Source organism: Salvelinus alpinus, chromosome 22, assembly GCF_045679555.1.
Source record: "Salvelinus alpinus chromosome 22, SLU_Salpinus.1, whole genome shotgun sequence".
NCBI classification, from domain to species: Eukaryota; Metazoa; Chordata; class Actinopteri; order Salmoniformes; family Salmonidae; genus Salvelinus; species Salvelinus alpinus.
In genome coordinates, this window is record NC_092107.1 from 49,348,191 (window position 1) to 49,374,690 (window position 26,500).

Genomic DNA, 26,500 nt, shown 5'->3' on the forward strand with positions numbered 1-26,500 from the left:
AAAGAAGGGCAGACTAACGATGGAATGGAATGATGCAAAAAGGAAATGAAATTATCACTATAATCAGTGATAGTTATAAATGTATGTGGGTATAACTGACGGTAGCTGCCCAATTTTTTTTTAAATAAATACAGTAAAAAGTCTGGGCATATAATTAGAATATTCTAGAAATCATAAATCAACTCGTTTGACGCTATACTGTCATTTACGCATGGCTTTAGTACAGAAGCCTATAGATTGCGTCTCCAAATTTGAAGTTATATGGCAAAAATGTCATCAACTTCACTGTGGAAAAGGTCATTCTGTAACGGCTGTCGTCGGAAGAAGGTGAAAACCAAAACGCAGCGTTGTAAGTGTTCGTCATGTTTAATCGAAACTGAACACTAAAAAGCAAAAACAACAAAGTGACAAATGAAAACAGCTCCGTCAGGTGCAACACACACTAAACAGAAATTAATCACAACACAAAATGGAAAAACAGGCTACCTAAGTATGGCTCCTAATCAGAGACAACGATAGACAGCTGCCTCTGATTGGGAACCACACCCGGCCAAACACATAGAAAACACAACAACATAGAAAAAAAGAACATAGACTGCCCACCCTAGTCACACCCTGGCCTAACCAAAATAGAGAATAAAAAAAACCTCTCTATAGCCAGGGCGTGACACATATGTCGACACGCTTCAGTTGGTTGATCATATACGACTGGTTTCACATTGGTCTCCAGCGATCATAAGGTAAAACATATCTAAAACAACTGTAATTTATATTTTACAATCCCCTTATCCAAAAGGGTTTCCTCATTTACCCTCTTATCAATGTGTAAATAACAGCGCTTTGTAAATGGTGTTATTTCTATCAGGAAATATACAGTCGATGTTGTTCCACTTGGAACCGACAAGTCGCTCGACCTTATTCATCATTTCCACGGCCCATAAAGGTGGTGGAAATTATAAGGGAATGAAGTCAAGGTCAGAATACAGTGTATCTGTAGACGCAACTCAACCCCCCCCCCCCCCCCCCACCCCCCCACCCCACCAACGAAAAGCGGGCGAATAGCATGCTTTTCTCACGCTTAAATTCAAGATCGGAATATGCACGGAGAGAAAGTGCATAAAAAAAAAAGGGAATTAACGTCCCATTTACACGTGCTTAAATCAGGTTGGAATTCCCCCCTATGTCAGAATTCCCCCTAGTCACGCCCTGACCTACAACACCATAGAGAATAATAAGGCTCTCTATGGTCAGGGTGTGACAGTACCCCCCCAACCCCCCCCCCCAAAAGGTGCGGACTCCGGCCGCAAAACCTGAAACCAAATGGCGAGGGTAGGGGGGGGGGGGGGGGGGGTGACTAGTGTCGGTGGCAGCTCTGGTGCGGGCTCTGGTGGGTTAAAAGTTAATAGTTGGAAGAGTTTCAAAGTGAATTGAAAATAATGCCAATGTTTATTAGATGCTTTTTACATTAATTAATCTATGTTCTCTAGAACCACATGGTCTATCTACTAGGAACTCAGATATCAAAACATATATACTATATATGAATACATTTTTTATAAAGTTATTCAAGTATAAATTACCAAAGTTACAATAGATTGCCAAAGATTTTATGTTAATTCCAAAAATGCCTGAAGATTCCTAGACACAGTCACAACACTGGGCTGGCTATCATCTAACTTAAACTGACTTACACAGGCTATGACCTGACTTACACAGGCTATGACCTGACTTACACAGGCTATGACCTTATTTACAGATGACTTACACTGTCTATGACCTGACTTACACAGGCTATGACCTTATTTACAGATGACTTACACAGACTATGACCTGACTTACACATGACTTACACACGCTATGACCTGACTTACACATGACTTACACACGCTATGACCTGACTTACACAGGTTATGACCTGACTTACAGATGACTTACACAGACTATGACCTGACTTACACATGACTTACACAGGCTATGACCTGACTTACACTGGCTATGATCTGACTTACCCTGGCTATGACCTGACTTACACGGGCTATAACCCGACTAACAGACTACTGTTATCTGTCTGAACTTACCGGTCCCCTTCAGCCATTCCTTGAGGGTTTCAGTGACGTCGAAAGACAGCCAGCGGTCACCCCACTTGTTGGTGACGAAGCGTGATCCCAGGTATCGTCTACTGTCGCCCAGCCCCTTGTAGAGCTCCAGGCGCTGCTCGCTGCCAGATTGGATGTTTGGGTTTTTGATGAGCAGGCGGAGCTCAGCGCTGGAGAGTAGATGGTAGTCCCCAATGCTGGCCCTCATCTCATTCAGGTTAAACAGCATCTGGTACTTGGTGACATTCTTATCTGGGAGAGCAGAGAGAGCAGGGGAGAGCAGAGAGAGCAGGGGAGAGCAGAGAGAGCAGGGGAGAGCAGAGAGAGCAGGGGAGAGCAGAGAGAGCAGGGGAGAGCACAGAGAGCAGGGGAGAGCAGAGAGAGCAGGGGAGAGCAGAGAGAGCAGGGGAGAGCAGAGAGAGCAGGGGAGAGAGAAATGGATGAGACAACAGTGTTCTCTTGTTATTTATCAATGTATTGTAGCCGCGTAGCATCAATGTACTGTAGCCGCGTAGCATCAATGTACTGTAGCATCAATGTACTGTAGCCGCGTAGCATCAATGTACTGTAGCATCAATGTACTGTAGCATCAATGTACTGTAGCCGCGTAGCATCAATGTACTGTAGCCGCGTAGCATCAATGTACTGTAGCATCAATGTACTGTAGCATCAATGTACTGTAGCATCAATGTACTGTAGCATCAATGTACTGTAGCCGCGTAGCATCAATGTACTGTAGCCGCGTAGCATCAATGTACTGTAGCCGCGTAGCATCAATGTACTGTAGCATCAATGTACTGTAGCCGCGTAGCATCAATGTACTGTAGCATCAATGTACTGTAGCCGCGTAGCATCAATGTACTGTAGCCGCGTAGCATCAATGTACTGTAGCATCAATGTACTGTAGCATCAATGTACTGTAGCATCAATGTACTGTAGCCGCGTAGCATCAATGTACTGTAGCATCAATGTACTGTAGCATCAATGTACTTTAGCCGCGTAGCATCAATGTACTGTAGCATCAATGTACTGTAGCCGCGTAGCATCAATGTGATTAGTTGCAAAAAAAGTAATCAACAAACGGACTTCTTTTGAATCAACAATAGTGTTTCAACCATTGGTGTTTACCTCAGCTCTGGGAATGCTATATGTCCTTCAGCTCTACAGTATACAATTAACTGTACAGCTGCCCGTCTAACAAGTAGCCAGCCATTCCACCTGTACTCATTTACTGTTGGGCTTGCCTTATAAGAAACCACTCTGTGTGTATCATATCTAGTCTATATGTGGTTCATGGCAGAGTAAAGCAGAAACATTTCTCCTGGTTTGTAGAGCGGAGCAGAGACACCATCCATTTACCAGGCATTTTATCACACAGATATAAGTCAGACAGAGACAGGCCAGATAATGGAGGGAAAAGATATATAGTACAGAGAGAGGGGGAAGGGAAGGTTGGATGAGGGTGAAGGAGGTGGAGAGGGGATGTGGGAGGCAGGGACAGGAAGAGAGCTGTCACGTGTTACATAGAGCGAGAGAGTGGGTGTGAAAAAGTGAAGTGAAAAGTGATCCGTAGTAGACATGCGCATAGATACGGTGTGGAAACCTACAAGGGGGAGGCAGAGGGGATTGGTAGAGGAGAGAGACAGAGGGGAGAGACAGAGGGAGGAGGTAGAGGAGGGAGGTAAGAGGGGAGAGGTAGAGGAGAGAGACAGAGGGGAGAGAGAGAGGGAGGAGGTAGAGGAGGGAGGTAGAGCGGGGAGGAGCTGTCTGCGTGCTGTCAGACCCACCCTGGCTCTGGCCCAGGACCAAACCTCTGTTTTGCCTCAGCCTGTTACATCTCAATACCAGCCCTAACCCTGCTACAGCTCAATACCTGCCCTAACCCTGCTACATCTCAATACCTGCCCTAACCCTGCTACAGCTCAATACCAGCCCTAACCCTGTTACAGCTCAATACCTGCCCTAACCCTGCTACAGCTCAATACCTGCCCTAACCCTGTTACAGCTCAATACCTGCCCTAACCCTGCTACAGCTCAATACCAGCCGTAACCCTGCTACAGCTCAATACCTGCCCTAACCCTGCTACATCTCAATACTAGTCCTAACCCTGCTACATCAGCCGATTACAGCTCAATACCTGCCCTAACCCTGCTACAGCTCCATACCTGCCCTAACCCTGCTACAGCTCAATACTAGTCCTAACCCTGCTACATCAGCCGATTACAGCTCAATACCTGCCCTAACCCTGCTACATCTCAATACCTGCCCTAACCCTGCTACAGCTCAATACCAGCCCTAACCCTGTTACAGCTCAATACCTGCCCTAACCCTGTTACAGCTCAATACCTGCCCTAACCCTGCTACAGCTCAATACTAGTCCTAACCCTGCTACATCAGCCGATTACAGCTCAATACCTGCCCTAACCCTGCTACATCTCAATACCTGCCCTAACCCTGCTACAGCTCAATACCAGCCCTAACCCTGTTACAGCTCAATACCTGCCCTAACCCTGCTACAGCTCAATACCTGCCCTAACCCTGTTACAGCTCAATACCTGCCCTAACCCTGCTATAGCTCAATACCAGCCCTAACCCTGTTACATCTCAATACCTGCCCTAACCCTGCTACATCTCAATACCTGCCCTAACCCTGCTACAGCTCAATACCTGCCCTAACCCTGCTACAGCTCAATACCTGCCCTAACCCTGTTACAGCTCAATACCTGCCCTAACCCTGTTACATCTCAATACCTGCCCTAACCCTGCTACAGCTCAAGGTGAATGCACCAATTTGTAAGTCGCTCTGGATAAGAGCGTCTGCTAAATGACTTAAATGTAAATGTAAATGTAAATACCTGCCCTAACCCTGTTACAGCTCAATACCTGCCCTAACCCTGCTACAGCTCAATACCAGCCCTAACCCTGTTACATCTCAATACCTGCCCTAACCCTGCTACATCTCAATACCTGCCCTAACCCTGCTACAGCTCAATACCTGCCCTAACCCTGCTACAGCTCAATACCTGCCCTAACCCTGTTACAGCTCAATACCTGCCCTAACCCTGTTACATCTCAATACCTGCCCTAACCCTACTACATCTCAATACCTGCCCTAACCCTACTACATCTCAATACCAGCCCTAACCCATCTCAATACCTGCCCTAACCCTGTTACAGCTCAATACCTGCCCTAACCCTGCTACATCTCAATACCAGCCCTAACCCTGCTACATCTCAATACCTGCCCTAACCCTGCTACAGCTCAATACCTGCCCTAACCCTGCTACAGCTCAATACCAGCCCTAACCCTGCTACAGCTCAATACCAGCCCTAACTCTGCTACATCTCAATACCTGCCCTAACCCTGCTACAGCTCAATACCAGCCCTAACCCTGTTACATCTCAATACCAGCCCTAACCCTGCTACATCAGCCTGTTACAGCTCAATACCTGCCCTAACCCTGTTACAGCTCAATACCTGCCCTAACCCTGCTACATCTCAATACCAGCCGTAACTCTGCTACATCTCAATACCTGCCCTAACCCTGCTACAGCTCAATACCAGCCCTAACCCTGCTACATCTCAATACCTGCCATAACCCTGCTACAGCTCAATACCTGCCCTAACCCTGCTACAGCTCAATACCTGCCCTAACCCTGTTACAGCTCAATACCTGCCCTAACCCTACTACATCTCAATACCTGCCCTAACCCTGCTACATCTATCTCAATACCTGCCCTAACCCTGCTACAGCTCAATACCTGCCCTAACCCTGCTACAGCTCAATACCTGCCCTAACCCTGCTACAGCTCAATGCCTGCCCTAACCCTGTTACATCTCAATATCTGCCCTAACCCTGCTACATCTCAATACCTGCCCTAACCCTGCTACAGCTCAATACCAGCCCTAACCCTGTTACATCTCAATACCAGCCCTAACCCTGTTACAGCTCAATACCAGCCCTAACCCTGCTACATCAGCCTGTTACAGCTCAATACCTGCCCTAACCCTGTTACATCTCAATACCTGCCCTAACCCTGCTACATAAGCCTGTTACAGCTCAATACATGCCCTAACCCTGTTACAGCTCAATACCTGCCCTAACCCTGTTACAGCTCAATACCTGCCCTAACCCTGTTACAGCTCAATACCTGCCCTAACCCTGTTACAGCTCAATACCTGCCCTAACCCTGTTACAGCTCAATACCAGCCCTAACCCTGTTACATCTCAATACCTGCCCTAACCCTGTTACATCTCAATACCTGCCCTAACCCTGTTACAGCTCAATACCTGCCCTAACCCTGCTACAGCTCAATACCAGCCCTAACCCTGCTACAGCTCAATACCAGCCCTAACCCTGCTACAGCTCAATATTAGCCCTAACCCTGCTACAGCTCAATACCAGCCCCAACCCTGCTATAGCTCAATACCTGCCCTAAACCTGTTACAGCTCAATACCTGCCCTAACCCTGCTATAGCTCAATACTAGCCCTAACCCTGCTATAGCTCAATACTAGCCCTAACCCTGCTATAGCTCAATTCCAGCCCTAACCCTGCTATAGCTCAATACCAGCCCTAACCCTGCTACAGCTCAATACTAGCCCTAACCCTGCTACAGCTCAATACTAGCCCTAACCCTGCTATTGCTCAATATTAGCCCTAACCCTGCTATAGCTCAATATTAGCCCTAACCCTGCTATAGTTCAATACTAGCCCTAACCCTGCTATAGCTCAATATTAGCTCTAACCCTGCTACAGCTCAATATTAGCCCTAACCCTGCTATAGCAGCCTGTTGGAGCTCAATACTAGCCCTAACCCTGCTACAGCTCAATACTAGCCCTAACCCTGCTATTGCTCAATATGAGCTCTAACCCTGCTACAGCTCAATGCCTGCCCTAACCCTGTTACATCTCAATATCTGCCCTAACCCTGCTACATCTCAATACCTGCCCTAACCCTGCTACAGCTCAATACCAGCCCTAACCCTGTTACATCTCAATACCTGCCCTAACCCTGCTACATCTCAATACCTGCCCTAACCCTGTTACAGCTCAATACCTGCCCTAACCCTGCTACAGCTCAATACCTGCCCTAACCCTGTTACAGCTCAATACCTGCCCTAACCCTGCTATAGCTCAATACCAGCCCTAACCCTGTTACATCTCAATACCTGCCCTAACCCTGCTACATCTCAATACCTGCCCTAACCCTGCTACAGCTCAATACCTGCCCTAACCCTGCTACAGCTCAATACCTGCCCTAACCCTGTTACAGCTCAATACCTGCCCTAACCCTGTTACATCTCAATACCTGCCCTAACCCTGCTACAGCTCAAGGTGAATGCACCAATTTGTAAGTCGCTCTGGATAAGAGCGTCTGCTAAATGACTTAAATGTAAATGTAAATGTAAATACCTGCCCTAACCCTGTTACAGCTCAATACCTGCCCTAACCCTGCTACAGCTCAATACCAGCCCTAACCCTGTTACATCTCAATACCTGCCCTAACCCTGCTACATCTCAATACCTGCCCTAACCCTGTTACAGCTCAATACCTGCCCTAACCCTGCTACAGCTCAATACCTGCCCTAACCCTGTTACAGCTCAATACCTGCCCTAACCCTGTTACATCTCAATACCTGCCCTAACCCTACTACATCTCAATACCTGCCCTAACCCTACTACATCTCAATACCAGCCCTAACCCATCTCAATACCTGCCCTAACCCTGTTACAGCTCAATACCTGCCCTAACCCTGCTACATCTCAATACCAGCCCTAACCCTGCTACATCTCAATACCTGCCCTAACCCTGCTACAGCTCAATACCTGCCCTAACCCTGCTACAGCTCAATACCAGCCCTAACCCTGCTACAGCTCAATACCAGCCCTAACTCTGCTACATCTCAATACCTGCCCTAACCCTGCTACAGCTCAATACCAGCCCTAACCCTGTTACATCTCAATACCAGCCCTAACCCTGCTACATCAGCCTGTTACAGCTCAATACCTGCCCTAACCCTGTTACAGCTCAATACCTGCCCTAACCCTGCTACATCTCAATACCAGCCGTAACTCTGCTACATCTCAATACCTGCCCTAACCCTGCTACAGCTCAATACCAGCCCTAACCCTGCTACATCTCAATACCTGCCATAACCCTGCTACAGCTCAATACCTGCCCTAACCCTGCTACAGCTCAATACCTGCCCTAACCCTGTTACAGCTCAATACCTGCCCTAACCCTACTACATCTCAATACCTGCCCTAACCCTGCTACATCTATCTCAATACCTGCCCTAACCCTGCTACAGCTCAATACCTGCCCTAACCCTGCTACAGCTCAATACCTGCCCTAACCCTGCTACAGCTCAATGCCTGCCCTAACCCTGTTACATCTCAATATCTGCCCTAACCCTGCTACATCTCAATACCTGCCCTAACCCTGCTACAGCTCAATACCAGCCCTAACCCTGTTACATCTCAATACCAGCCCTAACCCTGTTACAGCTCAATACCAGCCCTAACCCTGCTACATCAGCCTGTTACAGCTCAATACCTGCCCTAACCCTGTTACATCTCAATACCTGCCCTAACCCTGCTACATAAGCCTGTTACAGCTCAATACATGCCCTAACCCTGTTACAGCTCAATACCTGCCCTAACCCTGCTACAGCTCAATACCTGCCCTAACCCTGTTACAGCTCAATACCTGCCCTAACCCTGTTACAGCTCAATACCTGCCCTAACCCTGTTACAGCTCAATACCAGCCCTAACCCTGTTACATCTCAATACCTGCCCTAACCCTGTTACATCTCAATACCTGCCCTAACCCTGTTACAGCTCAATACCTGCCCTAACCCTGCTACAGCTCAATACCAGCCCTAACCCTGCTACAGCTCAATACCAGCCCTAACCCTGCTACAGCTCAATATTAGCCCTAACCCTGCTACAGCTCAATACCAGCCCCAACCCTGCTATAGCTCAATACCTGCCCTAAACCTGTTACAGCTCAATACCTGCCCTAACCCTGCTATAGCTCAATACTAGCCCTAACCCTGCTATAGCTCAATACTAGCCCTAACCCTGCTATAGCTCAATTCCAGCCCTAACCCTGCTATAGCTCAATACCAGCCCTAACCCTGCTACAGCTCAATACTAGCCCTAACCCTGCTACAGCTCAATACTAGCCCTAACCCTGCTATTGCTCAATATTAGCCCTAACCCTGCTATAGCTCAATATTAGCCCTAACCCTGCTATAGTTCAATACTAGCCCTAACCCTGCTATAGCTCAATATTAGCTCTAACCCTGCTACAGCTCAATATTAGCCCTAACCCTGCTATAGCAGCCTGTTGGAGCTCAATACTAGCCCTAACCCTGCTACAGCTCAATACTAGCCCTAACCCTGCTATAGCTCAATATTAGCCCTAACCCTGCTATAGCTCAATATTAGCCCTAACCCTGCTATAGCTCAATATGAGCTCTAACCCTGCTACAGCTCAATGCCTGCCCTAACCCTGTTACATCTCAATATCTGCCCTAACCCTGCTACATCTCAATACCTGCCCTAACCCTGCTACAGCTCAATACCAGCCCTAACCCTGTTACATCTCAATACCAGCCCTAACCCTGTTACAGCTCAATACCAGCCCTAACCCTGCTACATCAGCCTGTTACAGCTCAATACCTGCCCTAACCCTGTTACATCTCAATACCTGCCCTAACCCTGCTACATAAGCCTGTTACAGCTCAATACATGCCCTAACCCTGTTACAGCTCAATACCTGCCCTAACCCTGTTACAGCTCAATACCTGCCCTAACCCTGTTACAGCTCAATACCTGCCCTAACCCTGTTACAGCTCAATACCTGCCCTAACCCTGTTACAGCTCAATACCAGCCCTAACCCTGTTACATCTCAATACCTGCCCTAACCCTGTTACATCTCAATACCTGCCCTAACCCTGTTACAGCTCAATACCTGCCCTAACCCTGCTACAGCTCAATACCAGCCCTAACCCTGCTACAGCTCAATACCAGCCCTAACCCTGCTACAGCTCAATATTAGCCCTAACCCTGCTACAGCTCAATACCAGCCCCAACCCTGCTATAGCTCAATACCTGCCCTAAACCTGTTACAGCTCAATACCTGCCCTAACCCTGCTATAGCTCAATACTAGCCCTAACCCTGCTATAGCTCAATACTAGCCCTAACCCTGCTATAGCTCAATTCCAGCCCTAACCCTGCTATAGCTCAATACCAGCCCTAACCCTGCTACAGCTCAATACTAGCCCTAACCCTGCTACAGCTCAATACTAGCCCTAACCCTGCTATTGCTCAATATTAGCCCTAACCCTGCTATAGCTCAATATTAGCCCTAACCCTGCTATAGTTCAATACTAGCCCTAACCCTGCTATAGCTCAATATTAGCTCTAACCCTGCTACAGCTCAATATTAGCCCTAACCCTGCTATAGCAGCCTGTTGGAGCTCAATACTAGCCCTAACCCTGCTACAGCTCAATACTAGCCCTAACCCTGCTATAGCTCAATATTAGCCCTAACCCTGCTATAGCTCAATATTAGCCCTAACCCTGCTATAGCTCAATATGAGCTCTAACCCTGCTACAGCTCAATATTAGCCATAACCCTGCTATAGCAGCCTGTTGGAGCTCAATACTAGCCCTAGCCCTGCTACAGCTCAATATTAGCCCTAACCCTGCTATAGCTCAATATTAGCTCTAACCCTGCTACAGCTCAATATTAGCCCTAACCCTGCTATAGCTCAATATTAGCCCTAACCCTGCTACAGCTCAATATTAGCCCTAACCCTGCTATAGTTCAATATTATCAATATTAGCCCTAACCCTGCTATAGCTCAATACTAGCCCTAACCCTGCTACAGCTCAATACCAGCCCTAACCCTGTTACAGCTCAATACCAGCCCTAACCCTGCTATAGCTCAATACCAGCCCTAACCCTGCTATAGCTCAATACCAGCCCTAACCCTGTTACAGCTCAATACCAGCCCTAACCCTGCTATAGCTCAATACCAGTGTTACGTTCCCCAGTTTCTGTGTTGTGATTTTGTAGTTGAGTGTGTTTGTTTCAGGAGATAGCTTCCTGAGTTCTCCCCAACCAGCTGATTGGTCGACTCAATGGCTAATTGATGATTGGAGAGCTGACCCCAGCCCCTCGTCAGGATACAGCTGTTTCTAATCACCATTGCCACCTGAAGCTAGAAAAGCCAGTGTTCTGTTCAGAAGAGAGATGATTAGAAGAAAGAGGATTAGAGAGAGAGATTGAATGTTTTGGAGAGATCATTAGAGAGAGGATAGGCAGGGAGAGATCATTGAAGGCTGAGGAATGCAGAGAGTTTGATTGAAAGAGAGATATTTGCTGAGAGAGGAGGCTGATGGCTTTGGGGTAATTTACTGTGTTAGTTGTCGCTGGGAGTGGTTGGTATATTCTGTGAGTTTGTTGCTCAGTCAGACAGAGCCTCATTGATGTCCTGTGTTTCTGAGTGTTTGTGAAATTGTTAATAATCAATCTGTTTCATTTGTTCCCAGGGGGGAAGGAGAAGGCACCTAGGGAGTGCTTAGGCAAGAGGCCCGCGGGCATACATATACCCGTAGTATATTCACTGTCTAGGCACACTAGGTAAGACCTGGACGGCCCACCCCCTGTATTTTGGTTAGGGCACCAGGTGGTGCTAAGTTAGGTAAGTTAAGTGGGTAGGCAGGTTAGATAGGAGAGTGGGAACTTTGATATTTACTTTCTTTGCTTTGGTTCCGTCCAGCCCCTTTTCCCCATATTACCGTGTAGGAAATAAATCCTAGTAAGCGGTAAATTCTGCCTTTGTCGTCCTTTCTCCCACCTACAGTTCATACCTCTTTCACTTCACGGGGAGTTGAGTTGCAGCAGGGTGTTGCGTTCCCTCTTCTCAGAGGCGTGCGTAACAACCAGCCCTAACCCTGCTACAGCAGCCTGTTACAGCTCAATATTAGCCCTAACCCTGCTACAGCAGCCTGTTATAGCTCAATACCAGCCCTAACCCTGCTACAGCAGCCTGTTATAGCTCAATACCAGCCCTAACCCTGCTACAGCAGCCTGTTATAGCTCAATACCAGCCCTAACCCTGCTACAGCAGCCTGTTATAGCTCAATACCAGCCCTAACCCTGCTACAGCAGCCTGTTATAGCTCAATACCAGCCCTAACCCTGCTACAGCAGCCTGTTATAGCTCAATACCAGCCCTAACCCTGCTACAGCAGCCTGTTATAGCTCAATACCAGCCCTAACCCTGCTACAGCAGCCTGTTATAGCTCAATACCAGCCCTAACCCTGCTACAGCAGCCTGTTATAGCTCAATACCAGCCCTAACCCTACTACAGCTCAATACCAGCCCTAACCCTGCTATAGCTCAATACCAGCCCTAACCCTGCTATAGCTCAATACCAGCCCTAACCCTGCTACAGCTCAATACCAGCCCTAACCCTGCTACAGCAGCCTGTTATAGCTCAATACCAGCCCTAACCCTACTACAGCTCAATACCAGCCCTAACCCTGCTATAGCTCAATACCAGCCCTAACCCTGCTACAGCTCAATACCAGCCCTAACTACAGCAGCCTGTTACAGCTCAATATTAGCTCTGATGCTGAGCTCCAGTAAACCCACTTTGATAGCACCTGGAGACAGAACCAGACAGAACCAGGAAGAACCAGCACTTCACTATACATCACTGTTATTTACCATCAGTATGTACACTAGCTAGTGAGAACTAGCCAACCGTGCAGTGACTTCACGCGCCCTGAGATCTGACGATCACCAAGAGTCACAAGCCAGCCTCCTGCTTTGTCAGTTGACTTAAATGACAAAATGTTGTGAACGAGAGATCGCGTGTCCTCCACACGCGGCTGGTTTGCCTTACGCATCCATAATATAGTAGAGGCCAGTATAGGGCACTAGGAAACACAGTATTTGCAGTGAATAAAGCCACTTCCCCTTTTCAAGACCTTGTCAGTTATACGGCTGTAATATTGTACTTTCCCATTGATACTTTTTGCTTTCCGCTTAACACCCACTTAACATACACGTCAGTGGCAGACGCGTGATGGACACTGCTATATTGGGCCCCCCGAGTTGCGCAGAGGTCTAAAGCACTGCATCTCAGTGCTTGAGGCGTCACCACAAACACCCTGATTCGAATCCGGGCTGTATCCTCAACCGGCCGCGATTGGGAGTCCCATTAGGGCGGTGCACAATTGGCCCAGCGTCGTCCGGGTTTGGCCGGTGTAGGCCGTCATTGTAAATAAGAATTTGTTCTTTACTATATGTTGCTGTAGCATATGGATGACACAGAAACTGTGTCAGAAACTGTGTGGATGACGACAACAACCTAATCGTTATCTAGCCTGGAGCTAGCTTGGAGCACCGGGCTAGCTGTGTGCAGACCAATCCCTGGCCTTACAGTGCGTGCAATAGGTCCTGCATGTTAGTGTAAATGCGAACCCTGCGTGGTGTTCTCTTCCAGGAGGTGAGTGTAATAGAGCCTCGACCCTGCGTGGTGTTCTATTCCAGGAGGTGAGTGTAATAGAGCCTCAACCCTGCGTGGTGTTCTATTCCAGGAGGTGAGTGTAATAGAGCCTCGACCCTGCGTGGTGTTCTATTCCAGGAGGTGAGTGTAATAGAGCCTCAACCCTGCGTGGTGTTCTATTCCAGGAGGTGAGTGTAATAGAGCCTCGACCCTGCGTGGTGTTCTATTCCAGGAGGTGAGTGTAATAGAGCCTCAACCCTGCGTGGTGTTCTATTCCAGGAGGTGAGTGTAATAGAGCCTCGACCCTGCGTGGTGTTCTCTTCCAGGAGGTGAGTGTAATAGAGCCTCAACCCTGCGTGGTGTTCTATTCCAGGAGGTGAGTGTAATAGAGCCTCAACCCTGCGTGGTGTTCTATTCCAGGAGGTGAGTGTAATAGAGCCTCGACCCTGCGTGGTGTTCTCTTCCAGGAGGTGAGTGTAATAGAGCCTCGACCCTGCGTGGTGTTCTATTCCAGGAGGTGTGTGTAATAGAGCCTCAACCCTGCGTGGTGTTCTATTCCAGGAGGTGAGTGTAATAGAGCCTCGACCCTGCGTGGTGTTCTCTTCCAGGAGGTGAGTGTAATAGAGCCTCGACCCTGCGTGGTGTTCTATTCCAGGAGGTGAGTGTAATAGAGCCTCAACCCTGCGTGGTGTTCTATTCCAGGAGGTGAGTGTAATAGAGCCTAAACCCTGCGTGGTGTTCTATTCCAGGAGGTGAGTGTAATAGAGCCTCGACCCTGCGTGGTGTTCTATTCCAGGAGGTGAGTGTAATAGAGCCTCGACCCTGTGTGGTGTTCTATTCCAGGAGGTGAGTGTAATAGAGCCTCAACCCTGCGTGGTGTTCTATTCCAGGAGGTGAGTGTAATAGAGCCTCAACCCCGCGTGGTGTTCTATTCCAGGAGGTGAGTGTAATAGAGCCTCAACCCCGCGTGGTGTTCTATTCCAGGAGGTGAGTGTAATAGAGCCTCGACCCTGCGTGGTGTTCTATTCCAGGAGGTGAGTGTAATAGAGCCTCAACCCTGCGTGGTGTTCTATTCCAGGAGGTGAGTGTAATAGAGCCTCAACCCTGCGTGGTGTTCTATTCCAGGAGGTGAGTGTAATAGAGCCTCAACCCTGCGTGGTGTTCTATTCTAGGAGGTGAGTGTAATAGAGCCTCAACCCTGCGTGGTGTTCTATTCCAGGAGGTGAGTGTAATAGAGCCTCGACCCTGCGTGGTGTTCCATTCCAGGAGGTGAGTGTAATAGAGCCTCAACCCCGCGTGGTGTTCTATTCCAGGAGGTGAGTGTAATAGAGCCTCAACCCTGCGTGGTGTTCTATTCCAGGAGGTGAGTGTAATAGAGCCTCGACCCTGCGTGGTGTTCTATTCCAGGAGGTGAGTGTAATAGAGCCTCAACCCTGCGTGGTGTTCTATTCCAGGAGGTGAGTGTAATAGAGCCTCGACCCTGCGTGGTGTTCTATTCCAGGAGGTGAGTGTAATAGAGCCTCGACCCTGCGTGGTGTTCTATTCCAGGAGGTGAGTGTAATAGAGCCTCGACCCTGCGTGGTGTTCTATTCCAGGAGGTGAGTGTATTAGAGCCTCGACCCTGCGTGGTGTTCTATTCCAGGAGGTGAGTGTAATAGAGCCTCGACCCTGCGTGGTGTTCTATTCCAGGAGGTGAGTGTAATAGAGCCTCGACCCTGCGTGGTGTTCTATTCCAGGAGGTGAGTGTAATAGAGCCTCGACCCTGCGTGGTGTTCTATTCCAGGAGGTGAGTGTAATAGAGCCTCGACCCTGCGTGGTGTTCTATTCCAGGAGGTGAGTGTAATAGAGCCTCGACCCTGCGTGGTGTTCTATTCCAGGAGGTGAGTGTAAGCGTTGCTGTGAGAACAAAGGCTGCAGAGGGTGTTGCAAAAAATGTGCATCAACGCACAACATTTAAAGTAAAAAATAATAATATCAAATAAAAAAGTTAAAATAAATTAAAATATAATTTTTTTCTGACAAAAGTAGTGCAGATATATCCGTCTGCAGCGTGGGTAGAAAGATTTGTCCCCGCCCAAACTACTTCCATCGGCTATGAGTTTACGGAGTATGTAATGAGTATGTAATGAGTGTGTAATGAGAATGTAAGGAGTGTATAAATCAAATCAAATCAAATTTTATTAGTCACATACACATGGTTAGCAGATGTTAATGCGAGTGTAGCGAAATGCTTGTATAAGGAGTGTGTAAGAAGTGTGTAAGGAGTGTGTAATGAATACTACCAGACTAGGTGTGGGGACAGGAGCGTGGAGCCCTGTATGGCATGCTAGGTTAGAGTGGAACCCCATCCCCCTTGTGTGTTAGGCTGCGTGCTAACCCTGGGTGTGGAGGGATTTGTGTGTTTAATCAAGGCCTCCTGTCTAACCCAGGTAAGCCAGGGACAGCTGTTGTGACAGGCAGAGAGATAGACAGCTCTGTAATTACACTGGGAGGAACCAGATTCCTGCAGGATGGCTATATATCTGCTGCTCCTACCTCCTCCACACTGAAATACATACATACAGTGCCTTCGGAAATTATTCAGACATGTTGACTTGTTCCACATTTTGTTACGTTACAGCCATATTCTAAAAGGGATAATTTAAAAAAAGAATGTATCTCATCGATCTACACACACAATACCCCATAATGACAAACAAAAACAGTTTTTTCTTTTTTTTTAATTTTGCAAAAAATACGACATTTACATAAGTATTCAGACCATTTACTCAGTACTTTGTTGAAGCACCTTTGGCAGCGATTACAGCCTAGAGTCTTCTTTGGTATGACGCTACAAGCTCGACACACCTGTATTTGGGGAGTTTCTCCCATTCTTCTCTGCAGATCCTCTCAAGCTCTGTCAGGTTGGATGGGGAGCGTCGCTGCACAGCTATTTTCAGGTCTCTCCAGAGATGTTCGATCGGGTTCAAGTCCAGGCTCTGGCAGGGCCACTCAAGGACATTCAGAGACTTGTCCCGAAGCCACTCCTGCATTGTCTTGGCTGTGTGCTTAGGGTCATTGTCCTGTTGGAAGGTGAACCTTCGCCCCCAGTCTGAGGTCCTGAGCGCTCTGGAGCAGGTTTTCATCAAGGATCTCTCTGTACTTTGCTCCGTTCATCTTTCCCTCGATTCCTGCTGCTGAAAAACATCCCCACAGTATGATGCTGCCACCCCCATGCTTCACCGTAGGGATTGTGCCAGGTTTCCTCCAGACGTGACGCTTGGCATTCAGGCCAAAGTGTTCAATCTTGGTTTCATCAGACCAGAGACTCTTGTTTCTCATGGTCTGGGACTCTTTTGGTGCCTTTTGGCAAATTCCAATCGGGCTGTCATGTGCCTTTTACTGAGGAGTGGTTTTCGTCTGGCCACTCTACCATAAAGGCCTGATTGGTGGAGTGCTGCAGAGATGGCTGTCCTTCTCGCATCTCCACAGAGGAACTCTGGAGCTCTGTCAGAGTGACCATCGGGTTCTTGGTCACCTCCCTGACCAAGGCCCTTATCCCCCGATTGCTCAGTTTGGCCGGGGGACCAGCGCTAGGAAGAGTCTTGGTGGTTCCTAACTTCTTCCATTTTCAGAATGATGTAGGCCACTGTGTTCTTGGGAACCTTCAATGCTGCAGATGCTTTTTGGTACCCTTCCCCAGATCTGTGTCTTGACACATCTCAAGGATGATCAATGGAAATAGGATGCACCCGAGTCTCTTATCAATGGGTCTGAATACTTATGTAAATAAGATATTTTTGCTTTTATTTGTAATAAATGAGCAAAAATGTCTAAAAATCTGTTTTCGCTTTGTCATTATGGGGTATTGTGATGTCATTATGGGGTATTGTGATGTCATTATGGGGTATTGTGATGTCATTATGGGATATTGTGATTTCATTATGGGGTATTGTGTGTAGATTGATGGCATTTTTTATTTAATCAATTTTTATCATTTTGGAATAATAAATTTGGAAAAAGTCAAGGAATCTGAATACTTTCAGAATGCACTGTACATACAGAACAGACGTACATACACACAGAACAGACACCCAGAACAGACAGACAGAGCAGACATACAGAACAGACACACAGACACACAGACACACAGAACAGATACACAGAACAGATACACAGAACAGACACACAGACATACAGAACAGACACACAGAACAGATACACAGAACAGACACACAGACATACAGACATACAGAACAGACACACATAACAGACATACAGAACATACATGCAGCACAGACAGAACAGACATACAGACATACAGAACAGACATAAAGACATACAAAATTGACAAAAAAAAGACATACTCAGCAAACTGGACGCAGTCTATCACAGTGCCCTCCGTTTTGTCACCAAAGCCCCATATACCACCCACCACTGCGACCGGTATGCTCTCGTCGGCTGATCCTCGCTACATATTCGTCGCCAGACCCACTGGCTCCAGGTCATCTATAAGTCTTTGCTAGGTAAAGCCCCGCCTTATCTCAGCTCACTGGTCACCATAACAACACCCACCCGTAGCACACGCTCCAGCAGGTATATCTCACTGGTCATCCCCAAAGCGAACACCTACTTTGGCCACCTTTCCTTCCAGTTCTCTGCTGCCAATGACTGGAACAAATTGCAAAAATCGCTGAAGCTGGAAACTTACATTCCTCTCACTAACTTTAAGCATCAGCTATCTGAGCAGCTTACCGATCGCTGCATCTGTACATATCCTATCTGTAAATAGCCCATCCAACTACCTACCTCATCCCATATTGTTTTTATTCACCTTTTTGCTCTTTTGCACACCAGTATCTCTACTTGCACATCATCATCTGCTCATCTATCACTCCAGTGTTAATCTGATAAATTGTAATTACTTCGCTACTATGGCCTATTTATTACCTTACCTCCTCACGCCATTTGCACACGCTGTATGTAGACTTTTTCTATTGTGTTATTGACTGTGCGTTTGTTTATTCCATGTGTAACTCTGTGTTGTTGTTTGTGTCGCACTGCTTTGCTTTATCTTGGCAAGGTCGTAGTTGTAAATGAGAACTTGCTCTCAACTGGCCCACCTGGTTAAATAAAGGTGAAATAAATTTTTTAAATAAAAAACAGACATACAGAACAGACACAGACCACTTTCTGGATTGAGCTTATCTCTAAATAGATGTGTATTTGTATTTATTATGGATCCCCATTACTTCCTGCCAAGGCAGCAGCTACTCTTCCTGGGGTTTATTATGGATCCCCATTACTTCCTGCCAAGGCAGCAGCTACTCTTCCTGGGGTTTATTATGGATCCCCATTACTTCCTGCTAAGGCAGAAGCTACTCTTCCTGGGGTTTATTATGGATCCCCATTAGTTCTTGCCAAGGCAGCAGCTACTCTTCCTGGGGTTTATTATGGATCCCCATTAGTTCCTGCCAAGGCAGCAGCTACTCTTCCTGGGGTTTATTATGGATCCCCATTAGTTCCTGCCAAGGCAGCAGCTACTCTTCCTGGGGTTTATTATGGATCCCCATTACTTCCTGCCAAAGCAGCAGCTACTCTTCCTGGGGTTTATTATGGATCCCCATTAGTTCCTGCCAAGGCAGCAGCTACTCTTCCTGGGGTTTATTATGGATCCCCATTAGTTCCTGCCAAGGCAGCAGCTACTCTTCCTGGGGTTTATTATGGATCCCCATTACTTCCTGCCAAAGCAGCAGCTACTCTTCCTGGGGTTTATTATGGATCCCCATTAGTTCCTGCCAAGGCAGCAGCTACTCTTCCTGGGGTTTATTATGGATCCCCATTACTTCCTGCCAAAGCAGCAGCTACTCTTCCTGGGGTCCAGCAAAATGAAGGCTTTTAAAAAAAAACATTACAATACATTCACAGATTTCACAACACACTGTGTGCCCTCAGGTCCCTACTTCACCACTACCACATATCTACAGTACTTAATCCATGTCTGTCTGTGTGTGTGTGTGTGTGTGTGTGTGTGTGTGTGTGTGTGTGTGTGTGTGTGTGTGTGTGTGTGTGTGTGTGTGTGTGTGTGTGTGTGTGTGTGTGTGTGTGTGTGTGTGTGTGTGTGTGTGTGTGTGTGTGTGTGTGTGTGTGTGTGTGTGTGTGTATGCTTGTCTCTGCCTATGTTTGTGTTGCTTCACAGTTCCCGTTGTTCCATAATGTGTTTTTTAATCCGTTTTTTAAATAAAGTGTTACTGCTTGCATCAGTTACCTGATGTGGAATAGAGTTCCATGTAGTCATGGCTCTATGTAGTACTGTGGGCCTCCCATAGTCTGTTCTGGACTTGGGGACTGTGAAGAGATCTCTTGTGGCATGTCTTGTGGGGTATGCATGGGTGTCCGAGCTGTGTGCCAGTAGTTCAGACAGACAGCTCAGTGCATTCAACATGTCAATACCTCTCATAAATACAAGCAGTGAGGAAGTCAATATCTTCTCCACTTTCAGCCAGGAGAGATTGACAATATTAGCTCTCTGTATACATCCGAGGGCCAGCCGTGCTGCCCTGTTCTGAGCCAATTGCAATTTTCCTAAGTCCTTTTTTGTGGCACCTGACCACACGACTGAACAGTAGTCAAGGTGAGACAAAACTAGGGCCTCTAGGACCTGCCTTGTTGATAGTGTTGTTAAGAAGGTAGAGCAGCGCTTTATTATGGACAGACTTCTCCCCATCTTAGTTACTGTTGTATCAATATGTTTTGACCATGACAGTTTACAATCCAGGGTTACTCCAAGCAGTTTAGTCATCTCAACCTGCTCAATTTCCACATTATTTATTAGAAGAGTTAGTTGAGGTTTAGGGTTTAGTGAATGATTTGTCCCAAATACAATGCTTTAAGTTTTATAAATATTTAGGACTAACTTATTCTTTGCCACCCATTCTGAAACTAACTGCAGCTCTTTGTTAAGTGTTGCAGTCATTTCAGTCGCTGTAGTAGCTGACGTGTATAGTGTTGAGTCATCCACATACATAGACACACTGACTTTACTCAAAGCCAGTGGCATGTCGTTAGTAAAAATTGAAAGAAGCAAGGGGCCTAAACGGCTGCCCTGGGGAACTCCTGAGTCTACCTCGATTATGTTTGAGAGGCTTCCATTAAAAAACACCCTCTGTAAATGCAAAAGAGTAGGGTGACTTCTGTATCGAGTCGTGTTTTCATTTGGAGCTCAAATGGAAAGTACATAATGTTCCAGAATGATAACAGAAGTTGTGATGCGGTGGCTTCCCTATAGGCATCAGGGTTACAAGGCTTCCCTGTAAGCATCAGCTGGCTTCTCTATAGGCATCAGGGTTACAAGGCTTCCCTGTAGGAATCAGCTGGCTTCCCTATAGGCATCAGGGTTACAAGGCTTCCCTGTAAGCATCAGGTGGCTTCCCTATAGGCATCAGGGTTACAAGGCTTCCCTGTAAGCATCAGGTGGCTTCCCTATAGCCATCAGGGTTACAAGGCTTCCCTGTAAGCATCAGGTGGCTTCCCTATAGCCATCAGGGTTACAAGGCTTCCCTGTAAGCATCAGGTGGCTTCCCTATAGGCATCAGGGTTACAAGGCTTCCCTAAAGGCATCAGGTGGCTTCCCTATAGGCATCAGGGTTACAAGGCTTCCCTGTAAGCATCAGGTGGCTTCCCTATAGGCATCAGGGTTACAAGGCTTCCCTAAAGGCATCAGGGTTACAAGGCTACTCTATAGCCATCAGGTGGCTTCTCTATAGCCATCATGGTTACAAGGCTTCTCTATATCCATCATGGTTACAAGGCTTCTCTATATCCATCATGGTTACAAGGCTTCCCTATAGCCATCATGGATACAAGGCTTCTCTATAGCCATCATGATTACAAGGCTTACCTATAGCCATCAGGGTTACAAGGCTTCCCTATAGCCATCAGGTGGCTTCCCAATAGCCATCAGGGTTACACGGCTTCCCTATAGCCATCATGGTTACAAGGCTTCCCTATAGCCATCAGGGTTACAAGGCTTCCCTATAGCCATCATGTGGATTCCCTATAGCCATCATGGTTACAGGGCTTCCCTATAGCCATCAGGGTTACAAGGCTTCCCTATAGCCATCATGGTTACAAGGCTTCCCTATAGCCATCAGGGTTACAAGGCTTCCCTATAGCCATCAGGGTTACAAGGCTTCCCTATAGCCATCAGGGTTACAAGGCTTCCCTATAGCCATCAGGGTTACAAGGCTTCCCTATAGCCATCAGGGTTACAAGGATTCCCTATAGCCACCAGGGTTACAAGGCTTCCCTATAGCCATCAGGGTTACAAGGCTTCCCTATAGCCATCAGGGTTACAAGGCTTCCCTATAGCCATCAGGGTTACAAGGCTTCCCTATAGCCATCATGGTTACAAGGCTTCCCTATAGACATCATGGTTACAAGGCTTCTCTATAGCCATCAGGGTTACAAGGCTTCCCTATAGCCATCAGGGTTACAAGACTTCCCTATAGCCATCAGGGTTACAAGGCTTCCCTATAGCCATCAGGGTTACAAGGCTTCCCTATATCCATCAGGGTTACAAGGCTTCCCTATAGCCATCATGTGGCTTCCCTATAGCCATCATGGTTACAAGGCTTCCCTATAGCCATCAGGGTTACAAGGCTTCCCTATAGCCATCAGGGTTACAAGGCTTCCCTATAGCCATCAGGGTTACAAGGCTTCCCTATAGCCATCAGGGTTACAAGGCTTCCCTATAGCCATCAGGGTTACAAGGCTTCCCTATAGCCACCAGGGTTACAAGGCTTCCCTATAGCCATCAGGGTTACAAGGCTTCCCTATAGCCATCAGGGTTACAAGGCTTCCCTATAGCCATCAGGGTTACAAGGCTTCCCTATAGCCATCAGGGTTACAAGGCTTCCCTATAGACATCATGGTTACAAGGCTTCTCTATAGCCATCAGGGTTACAAGGCTTCCCTATAGCCATCAGGGTTACAAGACTTCCCTATAGCCATCAGGGTTACAAGGCTTCCCTATAGCCATCAGGGTTACAAGGCTTCCCTATATCCATCATGGTTACAAGGCTTCCCTATAGCCATCATGTGGCTTCCCTATAGCCATCAGGGTTACAAGGCTTCCCTATAGCCATCATGGTTACAAGGCTTCCCTATAGCCATCAGGGTTACAAGGCTTCCCTATAGCCATCAGGGTTACAAGGCTTCCCTATAGCCATCAGGGTAACAAGGCTTCCCGATAGCCATCATGGTTACAAGGCTTCCCTATAGCCATCATGTGGCTTCCCTATAGCCATCAGGGTTACGAGGCTTCCCTATAGCCATCATGGTTACAAGGCTTCCCTATAGCCATCAGGGTTACAAGGCTTCCCTATAGCCATCATGGTTACAAGGCTTCCCTATAACCATCAGGGTTACAAGGCTTCCCTATAGCCATCATGGTTACAAGGCTTCCCTATAGCCGTCAGGGTTACAAGGCTTCCCTATAGCCATCATGGTTACAAGGCTTCCCTATAGCCGTCAGGGTTACAAAGCTTCCCTATAGCCATCATGTGGCTTCCCTATAGCCATCATGGTTACAAGGCTTCCCTATAGCCATCAGGGTTACAAGGCTTCCCTATAGCCAACAGGATTACAAGGCTTCCCTATAGCCATCATGGTTACAAGGCTTCCCTATAGCCGCCAGGGTTACAAGGCTTCCCTATAGCCATCATGTGGCTTCCCTATAGCCATCATGGTTACAAGGCTTCCCTATAGCCATCAGGGTTACAAGGCTTCCCTATAGCCGTCTGGGTTACGAGGCTTCCCTATAGCCATCATGTGGCTTCCCTATAGCCATCAGGGTTACGAGGCTTCCCTATAGCCAACAGGATTACAAGGCTTCCCTATAGCCATCATGGTTACAAGGCTTCCCTATAGCCAACAGGATTACAAGGCTTCCCTATAGCCATCATGGTTACAAGGCTTCCCTATAGCCAACAGGATTACAAGGCTTCCCTATAGCCATCATGGTTACAAGGCTTCCCTATAGCCATCAGGATTACAAGGCTTCCCTATAGCCATCATGGTTACAAGGCTTCCCTATAGCCAACAGGATTACAAGGCTTCCCTATAGCCATCATGGTTACAAGGCTTCCCTATAGCCATCATGTGGCTTCCCTATAGCCATCAGGGTTACAAGGCTTCCCTATAGCCATCATGGTTACAAGGCTTCCCTATAGCCATCAGGGTTACAAGGCTTCCCTATAGCCATCAGGGTTACAAGGCTTCCCGATTGCCATCATGGTTACAAGGCTTCCCTATAGCCATCACGTGGCTTCCCTATAGCCATCAGGGTTACGAGGCTTCCCTATAGCCATCATGGTTACAAGGCTTCCCTATAGCCATCAGGGTTACAAGGCTTCCCTATAGCCATCAGGGTTACAAGGCTTCCCTATAACCATCAGGGTTACAAGGCTTCCCTATAGCCATCATGGTTACAAGGCTTCCCTATAGCCATCAGGGTTACAAGGCTTCCCTATAGCCATCATGTGGCTTCCCTATAGCCATCATGGTTACAAGCCTTCCCTATAGCCATCAGGGTTACAAGGCTTCCCTATAGCCAACAGGATTACAAGGCTTCCCTATAGCCATCATGGTTACAAGGCTTCCCTATAGCCGCCAGGGTTACAAGGCTTCCCTATAGCCATCATGTGGCTTCCCTATAGCCATCATGGTTACAAGGCTTCCCTATAGCCATCATGGTTACAAGGCTTCCCTATAGCCATCATTTGGCTTTAGCTGATGATGATGATGATGAAAAGTGATTGTGTCATTCAATTCCTCCCTTATGTTATCTAGCTCTTATCTTAATTAATGAGTCAGTCTGATCCTTGTGATCTTTTGACGAGATGCTGTAGATCTTACCAGCGTGCAACAAACTGATAGTCGTACTGTCCTCAATCTCCTCAATGATTATCTAACAATTCCTTCTCTCTCGGCGCTCACACACACACACACACACACACACACACACACACACACACACACACACACACACACACACACACACACACACACACACACACACACACACTGGAGGTCGACAAGGTCGTTGGGTTGTCCAGCAAACATCTCAGAGTGGAATCCGGATGTTCGGTTGCGTTCTGCAGAGCAAAGGTACTGTAGGAGGAAACCATTTCCCTTTGGGGCACCGAGTCTAACGGATCTGAGTCATTGACAAACCATCTCCCAGAGCAGCCTAGCTTCCCTATCGCCTTCCTTCCTGTTCCTGCCAAGCTGCCCTTGTCCCAAACACACTGATAATAACACGAGGGGGAGAGAGGGAGGGAGAGAGTGAATAAGTGACAGAGCAGTGAAGGGAGAACCCAACACTCACGTTACAGGAAACCCCCTACCCCGAGGGGGAGAGAGAGAGAGAGAGAGAGAGAGAGAGAGAGAGAGAGAGAGAGAGCGAGAGAGAGAGAGAGAGAGAGAGAGAGAGAGAGAGGGAAAAGAGAGAACAGAGAGATTGAGCAGAAAGAGTGAGAGAGCACTTCATTTCTTCTCTCCATCCTCCTCTTCTACCCCCATTAGTGATACTCTATTATTTGGTGTTCATCTCAGCAGAACAACATTCCCCGTCTTGTCTAGTGTTTCTTCTTCATGTTGGTCTATGTTCACTGCTCAACACAGGACATCTACTGTATCTAACCCTAACTCTGTCTTTAGAGACAGGACATCTATCTAACCCTAACCCTGTCTTTAGAGACAGGACATCTATCTAACCCTAACCCTAACTCTGTCTTTAGAGACAGGACATCTATCTAACCCTAACTCTGTCTTTAGAGACAGGACATCTATCTAACCCTAACTCTGTCTTTAGAGACAGGACATCTATCTAACCCTAACTCTGTCTTTAGAGACAGGACATTTATCTAACCCTAACTCTGTCTTTAGAGACAGGACATTTATCTAACCCTAACTCTGTCTTTAGAGACAGGACATCTATCTAACCCTAACTCTGTCTTTAGAGACAGGACATCTATCTAACCCTAACTCTGTCTTTAGAGACAGGACATTTATCTAACCCTAACCCTGTCTTTAGAGACAGGACATTTATCTAACCCTAACTCTGTCTTTAGAGACAGGACATCTATCTAACCCTAACTCTGTCTTTAGAGACAGGACATTTATCTAACCCTAACCCTAACTCTGTCTTTGGAGACAGGACATTTATCTAACCCTAACTCTGTCTTTAGAGACAGGACATTTATCTAACCCTAACTCTGTCTTTAGAGACAGGACATTTATCTAACCCTAACTCTGTCTTTAGAGACAGGACATTTATCTAACCCTAACTCTGTCTTTAGAGACAGGAAATTTATCTAACCCTAACTCTGTCTTTAGAGACAGGACATTTATCTAACCCTAACCCTGTCTTTAGAGACAGGACATTTATCTAACCCTAACTCTGTCTTTAGAGACAGGACATCTATCTAACCCTAACTCTGTCTTTAGAGACAGGACATTTATCTAACCCTAACCCTAACTCTGTCTTTGGAGACAGGACATTTATCTAACCCTAACTCTGTCTTTAGAGACAGGACATTTATCTAACCCTAACTCTGTCTTTAGAGACAGGACATTTATCTAACCCTAACTCTGTCTTTAGAGACAGGACATTTATCTAACCCTAACTCTGTCTTTAGAGACAGGAAATTTATCTAACCCTAACTCTGTCTTTAGAGACAGGACATCTACTATATCTAACCCTAACTCTGTCTTTAGAGACAGGACATCTATCTAACCCTAACTCTGTCTTTAGAGACAGGACATTTATCTAACCATAACTCTGTCTTTAGAGACAGGACATTTATCTAACCATAACTCTGT

The 26,500-nt window shown here is 47.0% G+C and overlaps 1 protein-coding gene across 1 annotated transcript in view; it reads right to left on the reverse strand.

The window, feature by feature from the left end:
* tgfb1a (transforming growth factor, beta 1a) overlaps positions 1 to 26,500 on the reverse strand; it is a 49,015-nt gene that overhangs the window by 14,239 nt on the left and 8,276 nt on the right. Inside the window, exon 2 of the mRNA XM_071360231.1 lies at positions 2,079 to 2,348. Within this exon, the coding sequence (XP_071216332.1) occupies positions 2,079 to 2,348 (270 nt within the window). The remainder of the gene's footprint in view (positions 1 to 2,078; positions 2,349 to 26,500) is intronic.